The sequence below is a fragment of the Lycorma delicatula genome, chromosome 8, assembly GCF_047948215.1.
Source record: "Lycorma delicatula isolate Av1 chromosome 8, ASM4794821v1, whole genome shotgun sequence".
Classification (NCBI taxonomy): Eukaryota; Metazoa; Arthropoda; class Insecta; order Hemiptera; family Fulgoridae; genus Lycorma; species Lycorma delicatula.
The window spans coordinates 85,286,044-85,298,572 of NC_134462.1; the positions used below are offsets into that span (position 1 = coordinate 85,286,044).

The 12,529-nt window shown below is 28.1% G+C and overlaps 1 protein-coding gene across 1 annotated transcript in view; it reads left to right on the top strand.

Moving 5' to 3' along the window:
* Positions 1–9,374, top strand: part of LOC142329487 (uncharacterized) — a 46,947-nt gene extending 37,573 nt beyond the window's left edge. The window contains exons 2-3 of the mRNA XM_075374159.1: positions 4,378–5,140; positions 9,288–9,374. Of these exons, the coding sequence (XP_075230274.1) occupies positions 4,382–5,140; positions 9,288–9,374 (846 nt within the window). The 5' untranslated portion in view covers positions 4,378–4,381. The remainder of the gene's footprint in view (positions 1–4,377; positions 5,141–9,287) is intronic.
* Positions 9,375–12,529: the final 3,155 nt, after the last annotated feature.

Sequence of the window (12,529 nt, forward strand, 5' to 3'; positions counted from 1 at the left end):
AACATTAATTAACAAATAAAGGATATGTAGGAAACAGTATAAAACTAATAACGATTACAAAATAAAATTAAAGATGCAATTTGTTTTCATTTTCGACCAATTCCTATGGAAAGCTTTAAATTAACTTAAAAAAATTGTAAGTGCCCTTTCGGCAATATGACTTTTAAATTGAAACCTCTGAGGTTTCAATCTAAAAGGTCAGAGGTTTCAGTGGTTCAAATGTTTATATTTTTTTTTGTCTTCAGTCATTTGACTGGTTTGATGCAGCTCTCCAAGATTCCCTATCTAGTGCTAGTCGTTTCATTTCAGTATACCCTCTACGTCATACATCCATAACAATTTGTTTTACATATTCCAAACGTGGCCTGCCTACACAATTTTTCCCTTCTACCAATATTAAAGCGACTATTCCAGGATGCCTTAGTATGTGGCCTATAAGTCTGTCTCTTCTTTTAACTGTATTTTTCCAAATGCTTCTTTCTTCATCTATTTGCCGCAATACCTCTTCATTTGCCACTTTATCCACCCATATGATTTTTAACTTTATCATCACCACATTTCAAAAGCTTCTAATATTTTCTTCTCAGATACTCCGATTGTCCAAGTTTCACTTCCATATAAAGCGACACTCCAAACATATACTTTCAAAAATCTTTTCCTGACATTTAAATTAATTTTTGATGTAAACAAATTATATTGCTTACTGAAGGCTCGTTTAGCTTGTGCTATTCGGCATTTTATATCGCTCCGGCTTCGTCCAGCTTTAGTAATTCTACCTCCCAAATAACAAAATTCTTCTACCTCCATAATCTTTTCTCCTCCTATTTTCACATTCAGTGGTCCATCTTTGTTATTTCTACTACATTTCATTACTTTTGTTTTGTTCTTGTTTATTTTCATGCGATAGTTCTTGCGTAGGACTTCTATCTTTTCACCTTGTACTGTTACTCCGAATCTAAATTGTTCTTTAACATCATTAACTGGTAGTTCCATGTAAAGATTAAAAAGTAACGGAGATAGGGAACATCCTTGTCGGACTCCCTTTCTTATTACGGCTTCTTTCTTATGTTCTTCAATTGTTACTGTTGCTGTTTGGTTCCTGTACATGTTAGCAATTGTTCTTCTATCTCTGTATTTGAACCGTAATTTTTTTAAAATGCTGAAAATTTTATTCCAGTCTACGTTATCGAATGCCTTTTCTAGGTCTATAAACGCCAAGTATGTTGGTTTGTTTTTCTTTAATCTTCCTTCTACTATTAATCTGAGGCCTAAAATTGCTTAAATTTTAATTTAAATTAATTTAGATGTTTATAAATTAATTTAAACTTTCGATTGCGATTGCCTAAAACTAAAGCAGTTATATTTTTTAGTTTATTCTGTAGAACCTGTTAAATACTTAACAATTGTTTATTTTTTTCACTTTTTTATGTATTATTTCCCTAATATCACGTATATTGAACTTTTAACAAACGAAGTGGCGTGGCCATCTAGTTTTAAATTTTAAATAAAAAAAATCTTGTGAAGGGTTTTTTGGCGTTTTCTGATTTTACATTTTAATGCTCAGATCTTTATTTCACGATCATTTGTACTCGAATGTGTTTCTATTTTTTTAAATATTTCAAAAAAGTTTTCTTTTGAAATTGAGAGAAATTTTTATTAATGTATTAGACCGATTGAATTAGGACGACCTAATAATATAAATTAAAAAAACGTATTCCGGCGTGATACTGATCTTGTTAATATTTAAAAAATAATAATTGTTAAAAATCTTAAATATTAGTGAACGGTAAAATTCCATATACTTTGTAAAATACACTAAATGGTACGGATGGTTTTGTTGAATTTTTCTTACCGCTTTTCATTTTCGTTTCGCCCTATCGTCTTAGACACATAATTCTTTGGCACAGTGTTATTTTTATAGCACGCTTTATTTTCGTATACACGTCTCTGTTTCGTTCATTAGAGGTATATCACGTTTTTATCATAGGTTTCTTTTTTTTCCGTAAAAAGTCTAAAAATAAAGTAATTTTGGGCATGTTTCTAATAATTCATTAGATTATTCACGAATCCAGACATTTATTTAATGTTAAATAATTATTCAGTAAATTGCCCTTACAAGATTTTTTTGTACCGTTTTCAATTTCATGGATGTTTTATTAACATAATATATAATGTATTTAATATTCATTACTAATATGTAAATTACCATAAAAAATGATGTTAGAATTGGTTTATTGTTGCCTTCTTCACCGTGTCGATATATCGCATAAAAAGTATACTTTTACGATATTTAGTTCTAAGTAATCTCTTATTTTGTTCAATATCGATTTAATATCATTATGTGAACATCATTACTGTCAGAAAAAGTAATTTAGGCATACCTCAGCAGCTTTTCTTTGTAACATCGGTAATAAAGACTAATTCAGATAGTGTCAAATGCAACAAAAGCTTGTTGCAAGTACATGTTTTTATTGACAAGCTATGTATTATACTTTTGCCACAAATCAATCGAGGAATTAAATTTCGTGTAATACTTACCTTAAATATACATTTAATTTTAGAAGAAATATTTTGTGATTGCTTCTAGTGAAATTAGTCGAGTGTTGTAAAACTAACGTAGCCCAATTTCAGTTCATTTTAAGCTACCTTCCCTGCTTAAATGTACAGGTATCCCTTCAAGAATAAAAAAAAAGATGTATAAAAAAACAATTTATGTAAATAATAATGCATGTATTCTACAAAAATTTCTTTTTTTTTCTTATAATTTCATTGTGTTACGTTGAAGTCCCTTCCAACTAATATGCGTTCATAACGAATTTTACTTGTAAATGACGACATAATTTTTTCGTTTTTTTAGTTAACGCATTTTTTCCATATTTTTGAGGTTGATTTATTTTTATAAAATGAAATTACATTTCAAAGATGTTGTTTTGTAAACAAACTTTTATTTTTTATTTAATAGATTTTTCATTAAAAAGATTCTGTGTATTTTTACATTTGATTTTACAAGATTTTTTCTGTTAATTTATTTTTATTAGCTTCTTCTCCAAGTAAAGTTTTCAATGTATCAATATTTCAATAAATAACTTATCTATATCAAATGTTTGATATCATATAAAAAAAATTAAATTTGGCTAATGAATATTAGTTCGTTGTTATTTTCTCTTTGGAAACTTCTGGCTCACGATAAATCACCTCTAACTAACCTCCTTTTTGAATAATGAAAAATTACCAATGAATATTGAGTAACAGAAATACCGAAATTGACCCTAACAAAATTAGAATTAGTATATTTTAATACATATGCGTATAGATTTTTGATCATATTTTTTGTGTTCCTTAATTTATTGCATTTTTTCAGTATGCGTTTGTGCGTCTTTATATATTTATAATAACGTTTAATTTTTAAAGGATATATATTTTTAATTTTAAATAAGTTTTATCTTAACACTTATAATATTTATACTAATATTTGTTTTTTTTACTGGTAAATTTTAATATGTTTAAATGTTTATGTTATCGTTATATATCGAATTCGTATCTGTTTTGCTCTGGGGATCGAAGAACCATATCTTATATTTTTTTAAACTTGGGATTTCTGTTGTTTTAAAGGCGTCTTCATTAAAAATAGCGCGTAATTCTTTATTTAATGATAATAATACGAAATTTTTTTTATCGTTATAATTTTTTTACGAATATCTGGGAATTGAAATTTCGTAGGAAAATCATATTAATGTAATTTATATCGGTGGTAATTAATTTTGAGTTATTCGTATAAAAATAATAAGATAAAAGTGTTTTAATCCGATAGTTCTGATTCGTAATAAAGTTTAGTCGGGGAACGCGTGCGGGTGAGTAGTGGTCTGTTAGGTGGGGAGCGTTGACGGACGGCGAGTGCAACGTTTGTTACGGGGGGCCGTCCCATAGGTCATACGGTCGAGATCTGTGATTGTTGCTTATTCTAAATACGATTTGGAGTAAATAAACCGTCCGTACCGGAGTTTATAGAAAAGGAAGAAAGATGAAACGGAACAGGAGGCGCAGCCGGTGTTCTGTCATCAATAAATCAATAGGTAGAGAGGACCGCATATATTATGCATACTAGACATCTCTCGTTTCACACCCCCATATTACATGTACATTTTATATAAATAAATGATGGAGGGGGGAGAGCAGAGCAAACTCGACCTTAGGAGCGGTCGACGGTACGATTGAGCGGTGGGGAGGCGCGCTGTATGTTTGTTAGTACGTAGTCATAGTGGTGGGGGAATCGAGCGGGAGGGCGCTGGCGTTCAGAAGAGCGCAGTACCGCGTCCGTGTAGGATCTACGTTTTCGGTTCTGGTGTCGCTCACGTGTCTCGGGCTGTCTTGTTCCAGAGCCATGCACCATTTCACCGGCGGCGGAGGCGGGGGATCGCCCCAGCAGTTCTGCCTCCGCTGGAACAACTACCAGAGCAATCTGACCAACGTGTTCGACCAGCTGCTACAGAGCGAATCCTTCGTCGACGTGACGCTCGCCTGCGATGGACATTCAGTAAAGGCGCACAAGATGGTCCTGTCCGCTTGCAGTCCTTATTTTCAAGCCCTCTTCTTCGAAAATCCTTGTCAACATCCCATCGTCATTTTAAAAGACGTAAAATGGCCGGAGTTAAAAGCCGTTGTGGAGTTCATGTACAAGGGGGAGATAAACGTGTCTCAGGAACAAATCGGTCCGTTGTTAAAAGTGGCGGAATCGCTCAAAATAAGAGGATTGGCCGACGTAAACAACGAACACGATCTGGAAACCAAGACGACGTCCGGCGACGACTCGTCGTCCCACGTGTCCATGTCTCCTCAACGGTCCACGCCGGTCTCTAAAAAACGACGACGGGAATCCTTGGAACCTTCTAGCCCGTCCGATGACCTTCCTGAAGCGTTAGAATTGGTGACCACATCTCCTCCTACACCGCAAAATCTTTGCCCGCCGCCACCACCGCCTCCGACACAATCGCAACCGCCGCCGCCTGTCACACCTGTGGTAACCAACTCGATGCTTCCTCTGCCGCTTCCACCGCCCCCTCCACCGCCTCCACCACCGACGGCGGCCGACGACATGGAGATCAAGCCCGGCATTGCTGAAATGATACGTGAGGAGGAACGGGTAAGTTTATTTCACTGTATATTTATATAGATTAGTGCATGCTGTATCGTGTTGATGTCGAGAAAACGTGAAGACTATTTTCGATTGTGAAGTGTAACACGACCCAAATATTTTTTTTGTTTTCAAGATAATAGTCGCGAGTGAATTAATCTTTAGTGCAGATTAATAATTCCAGTGGTTTTTTGTTACGTAAAGTGTATCGTTCTACAAACGTTATAAAATTAATCGTAAATATTTAGTGTATATTTACAAAAAAAATCTGTTTCTGTTAGTGATGACCTTTAACGTGTGTTTTACGGTAAAGTGTTTATTATTTCTCAAAATTATTTTTATCGTATGAAGTGCTATAAAAATATGGTATGTATCTTTTAACGTTCCAAGGACGTTATAAATACTAATAAAGTTAATGGTGTTATTTACATAATAGTTATAAATTAATTAAAATTATTATTTTCTTCGTTAAGCTAACAAAGTAAACGCTAAAATTTCTTTTTTTTAATTTTTTTTATGTAGCTGTTAACTTTAATAAACACCAATTCCTTCGATAACAGTTTTTTTACCCTTTAACTTCGTAGCTAGATTTTCCGAATTAATTTACTGTTTTAAATATTCTTCAAATTTTTATTGCTTCGTTTATTATTTTAGCCGTCTCTGATGCGATTAGTTTATATTTCAGTCGTTAAAAACCGTTTTGGAAAGTTTTCGATAAACTACATCGGTTAATAATTCAAATTTCATTTATTTATTATTTTATATCGGTTCTGTTTGTTTATTTTTGTGATATTTTTAGTTTGTTTTTCGTTAAATATTAATGTTCAGATCTTTTATACCGTACGTAAACACGTGGAACGTTTCGTGTTTCTTTTTGTGAACGGTTTTTATTTTACAGGTTAGGTTACAATCGTCGCTGTTGTATTTGTTATTTTTTCTTTTCTAGTGCATTGTGTGTACTTTTTTTAACCGCGTTATAGTCGAGGTGTAAAGTTTACCGCGTGCACGTGGGGTTATCTTGTCTTACCTCATCACTCCGCCCGTGCTCGCTTTATTTATCGTTTCATCTTTGTCTCGCCTGTTGAGAGCGGTCTTACCATTGATGAATCGTGTCGTTTCCCACCGTTGCAGTATGTTGTACTATTATACTAATTTATTTGCCCGGCGCTGTTATTTTGAAATATTTGTTATTTTTCGCCGATAGATGAACTTATTTCCGTATTTATAAATGTGCTTTAAATTATTTTAATGTTTTTGGTAGTTTTGTTTTTTATTTTTTAAATTTCAAGTTATATACGAGGGTTTTTTTAGATATTCGTGTGTTGAACTACGACAAAATGTAGTAAAACAAAGTAAAATGTTGTCGTTAGTCGTTAACAGATTTTAGAAACGATTGAGAATAATCTTATTACAGACTACATAGTCTCAAATGTGTTAAAAATACTAAGACTAATTTTTTTTAATGCATGTAAAATGGAAAACTTTTTTAATTGTATCTTATTTTTTTAAAAAAAGTTTCGTATTTTTACAAATATACATCGAGTTAAATTATATTTTTGTTATAATTTTTTTTTTTTTTTGTAAAAATTTGTAGGAATTTTTTTTCTGTTCTTTAAAAATAAATCCGCAATGAAATTTAATTGATCGTGGAAAAGTGTTTGTTTATAATGTCAAACAATTTCTTTTTTTTACGTTATATATAAAGTATTAAACTGTATTACATTTTTACGAAGACGTCATAAATCTTATTATAAAATTAATAATAGTTTGGATAAAATAATGATACGCTAAATTGGTCGTGATATCTTTTAAGAAGTGTAGCTGTAATGCTGTTAAATGAATTGTCGAACGCGTTAAAGTGTTTGTCGGCTTAAACGCGTGAAGTTTGAATTGATTATTGTTAAATCTGTTCTCCGTTTTATATGTTCTATAAAAAATAATTATTTCTTAAAATAATAAATAATTTTTATCGATATTTTATAACGAAGATATAATTTGATTTGAATTTTTACTTCGTTTTTTTTTTTTATCATTTCTAGGCGGTTTAGTATTAATTTATTTAACGTCAAAAGCTGATATTTTAATGTAGTATTTGGTTAAAAAATATGGTTTTTCATCTTTTTAGAAAAATTTGTTATTTAAGCTTATTATTAGGTGTTATTTTTAAATGTCCTTAAAAAAAAAAAAGAAATTGTACTTAAAGGTTGTAAAATTTTTATAATTATAAAATTAGAATTAGTAAAATATTATTGTAAAACTTTTTTCCATTTCGTGAATAATAGGTATTTATTTAAAAAAAGTATTGGGTTATAATTATTTTATTACGAAGTTTTTGTTATTCCACAATTCTATTTAGCTTTTTTCAAATTTATTTCGAAAAGTCGAAATGTTGGTAAAGTTTTAAAAGTGTAAATAAAATGTTAAATTTAAATTATAGGCGTTTAATTTTTTTTTTTACAATAAAATTTAATTCAAAGAAATTATTAGAACGTATTTTTAAATTTATATGAAGGAAATTTTTTAAAGCTTTATATTATTTTATTATCCATTAATTATTGTAAAGATAATTAATTATTCATCCGTGATTTATTTATGAGCAGTCACTATTTATAATTGTGATTCATTTACGACCTAAGCTTTACTTTTTTTTTCTTTGAAAAAAGTTTAATTATTTTTTTGCCCTTCGATGAAGTATTTGTAGTACTTATTTTTATGTAATATTTTACGCCGTTTTAAAACAAAAAACACAAATTAAAAATTTATTACATTAAAATTGACGAGCGGTGTTCGATTTTTTCGAGTTGTTATATTATTAAGATTTAAAATTAAAATGATCGTTGAATCTTGAACGTAAGTAAGTGAATCGGATACCAAATAGCTGAAGTTCATATAATCGAATACATAAATAATTAATGTTAACGAAATTAAAGAACTAAATCGCGTAGGGTAGGCTTTATTATTAAAATCGTTGAAAAAAATGTTTTACATGAAATAATTTTATATATAAATAATATAATTAAATTATATTTTTTAATATTTTAGATAAGTAATTTTTTTAAATATTTTGTCGTACAATTATTAAAATTAAATAATTAATAAAATTTTTTTAGAAGAAATAGATTTATTAAATTTTTTTTTCGTTGGTGTTCGGATATTTGACGTTCGAAATGTCTGGAGCGGGAGAAAATTATTGCTTTGGTTGGCAACGAAACTCGGTTGAATTTTCTTTAATAAAATTATGGTTTGAGAGATGTCTATCTTTTAATTTTCTTGAATATGTATCTATTTCCTTTTATTTTCGTATTAAAATATATATATTTTGTAAATGTTTAGAAGTAATTTTAATTTCATTAAACATTCTAGGAACCTATTTTGTGTAATATTTGCGGTATACAGGAAACATTCCAATAGTAACATTTTTGAGATGGAATTATCAAAACTGTTTGATGATGATTTTTAATTTTGTACTAAAGAAATATTGAAAGGTGAAAACAAAACAAAAAATCAGTTTCTGACAAAAATTGATGCGGTACCAGTTTTTTTTTTTTTTTAAGTCTTAAGTAGCGATAGTTGTAGAGGTAAGAGTAAATAATCCTGCGAGTTTTATTAAAAACTTTGTATACAGGTTCAGCTGTTATCCATGAACGGAATTTCCTAATTACATTAAACAGTTAAGTGTTAATAAAACCGCGCTAAAAAAAAAAAATAATTACGTTTATAATAAAATAACTTAAAGTAAGATTATGTTTTTTTTTACAATAAAAATTTTGATGATATTTATTAACTTTTTTTAAAAAAGCATCTACAATGCTCTTGAAAGTTCATCGAATTGCATTTTTAATGTGCATCGAATTACTTTTAATTTCTTACGAAAGGTTATAATTCTTCATTTTAATCTTATAAAACAGAAAAAATTTGATTCGTTTTATTTAGTTTTTTGTTTAGAATTAGTAAACGAAATAATTTTTTTTAAATTCACGATTTTTAATTCGTTCGAACTCAAACGTTGAAATTTATATCTTATATGCATTTACTACATTGAATGAGGATATTTACACCGTATTAAAAAAAATATTAATTTTGCAAAGTATTTTTGTTAATAACTCTTTAGACGAATTTATATTTTTTTATTTTTTGTTTGTTTTTTTTTCATTAGATACGTATTTTAGTACATTTACGTTTATGGTCCTCAATGGTGGGTTGTCGGTCGTTGAGAAATCGTAAATGTTTTAATTCAATTTAATTAAAAATCATGTTATTTTTATGTTAGTTAATTTTAAATAATTAGTGGAAAATAAATTTTATTATATATAATTTTAAAAAACTAAATAAATAAAAAACTAGAAAAATTAAATAAATTTTATTAGATTTTTTCTTTTATAGTAAGTTCAATTCAAAATTTAGTTTTAATGTGATATAAAGGGAATATTAATACATACGTAAATTTTTTTCATATTTTTTTGATTTTATTAAGGAAAAATTCTGTTCAGCCTTACTTTATTTTGTTTTGTGCCGCGAATTATAACCACTGAAACGTTATCAGGTGACAAATTGATCCCTGCGCTGGGAGTTTTAACCGTTAAAGGATACAACATGGAAGTCATTTTATATACAACTTTATTTTTTTTTAATTTTCATGGAAAATAGTAAAATCGATTAGTAATAAAATTGGAATTTTCTTTAATGGTTGATAAAAGGTGAATTAAAAATGTTGTTAGTACACTTGTAAGAAATTTTAAACTGGTGCTTTGCTAAATCTTTTTTAATAAGCTAAATTGACCGTTCTCATATACCGCTCTCAATAAAACTCTAGGGGACAGAATTTTGGTACGTAATGATGTTTTTATTATAATTAAAACAAAAATCATATTTTTCTTTAAAAAATTATTATAAGAAAATTTATGATCAAAATTACATTTCATAAAATCAAAATTTTTATTACCATTCTATTCCATTAATTTGATAAAATGTTTTACGGGATTGTCATTTTTTTCGTAAATATTAATTTTATTACAAATTTAAGAATGTACGGTTCGATTTATAAATTTCGTAATGAAACTATTATAATAGAATAAGTTATTTTTTAGACTCAAACTTTCAAACTAAAATTTAAATACTATTGACGCGTTTTATTTGTATCTAGACTTTTTTCAAATACGCCCAGGTAGCTTTCTTTTATGTTTTTGCTCTTCGTCATGCATTAAGAAGTTATGGTTGAAAGTTTTTTTTTTTTCCAAAGTATGGAGAGGTTTAAATTGTTAATACGTACTGATATAATGTAATAAATGTTAATTTTTATTTATTATTTATTAATAATGTAGCTCATGAAATAAATTGTCCACTTCATCCTTAAATTATCCTTTCCAATTCAAAATAAACTACAGTAAGTATGTGTGCGAGGAAAACGCTAGCGATGAAAATCCTTTGTATGATTGGAAAACTTGATTTCAGACATAAACATCGTATAAAATTTGTTAGGTTTTCCTAAAAATAATTTTACGCTGTAGTTTTTACAACTGATCACTAAAAAACTACAATCATTTAACCAAGAATCTAGCAGTTAGTTTGCCAATCTACTTTCTTGCTTGTGTTTATTTATTATCGAAAATCGAAAATTGAGAACACGATAAAAAAATAAAATTTTGTACAAAGTGAAAGAAAGTTAATAGAAAGAACTTCGCTTGTCTTATAATAAGGTAAACTTATTTCTATAGGTGTATCTATACATTTTTTTACAGCTGACAAAGCTTTATTTAAAAATTATTAAAGAAATACGATGTGAAATGATTCGAGGTTTAGATTTTTTTTAAATTTATTTCTTTATTTATAGTTATTTGGTGGTATGATATTTATTTTAATTACATTTGTTAGACCTAAATTACTACTTATTTGTTTTTATTCACCTTCAAGGAATTATTACACTAATATCTATTATTATTAAGCAATTTAAACTAATTGTCTTCTTGTTAAATTAACGTTTAATTGTGTTTCACAATGAAATATTTTACAAATATTGTCACTTATATTCGTCGGTAATATTTATAACATTTTATATATATAAAATGGGCAACGAATCCGTTTAAATTAATGCGATATATTTTTCATTGTTATATTTAAATAACGTGTAAAATGATTGTTATAATTCATTTAAATATTTGGCATGTTCTTCTGACAAGTAACACGTACACTAAAATTATGACATTTTTAAAAACTAATGTTGGTTTTTATTAATATTGGTCCCTACCGTATGCTTTTACGCGCGTGTATATGTGCATGTATATTTTTTTTTGCTTTATTAATAAATAAATATATTCTACTTACTTCATCACTGCTTTGGAAACATTGTTATTATTATTAAAGTTATAATCTGCCTTTTTGTTAAAACTTCGAATTACTGCACGTTAAAAATAAACATATACTATATATTCTAAGCTGTTTTATAAATATCTCCTTTTTTCAAACTGTTTTGTAAATCGTTATTTTACAAAAATAGTCGTTAATATGAACTCCAATTAATTACTTTTTAAATGTACAGTCTAATCGGTTTTAAGGCGTCTTTTTTATCGAAGTTAACAATCTTTTCGTATTTCATTAGTCACATCGAATGTATCAAAAACGTCTTTTACTCAATCTATTTAGTAACGTCAAGTACATTAGTATTAACAAAAAATAAATCATTAATTTATCTCTGAATACTATTTTATTAATTTTTCAAAAAACTTTTGAAACCAATATTTTTTTCTAATTTTTTTAATTTTATTTCTTCAAAACAAACACCGAATAAATGTAGCTTTTAGTAATTTCAAAATTTATCATTTGCTAAAAAGAAAATGAGTAATCGAAAAGTAACATAAATTTATTATTGTCCAATTCTTCTACTTTCGGAAAAGTATGCACCGACATAGTAATTCTGGTATAATTATAAGTATATATTATTAGATACTAAAAATGGTGTAATTTACGTCAACTAATTATTTCTAAGAATATACAGATTTGAATACTAAATTGTGGATCCCTGTGTTCTTTGGTGGTTGGGTTTCAATTAACCGCATATCTCAGAAATGGTCGACCTGAGACTGTACGCTTCATTTACATTCATACATATCCTCTGAACTAATACTTTACGGTGGTTCCGGAGGCTAAACAGAAAAAGAAAATTGTTTCTAAGAGTGCATTTTTATTAAAAAAATTTTAAAGAATTAAAAGAAAAAATTAATTAAACATTTTATTTTAAATAATTTAAACGGCAGATCAATTATTTTACGGTGATTAAATTAATTATATTTTTATTTAAACTGATAAAGTTATTTCCACAATATGAAAACCCGAAAGTTCTAAGTATATGCGTTTGATTACAAGAAAATGATAAGTTTCCTTAATTTTATTTCATTTATTATT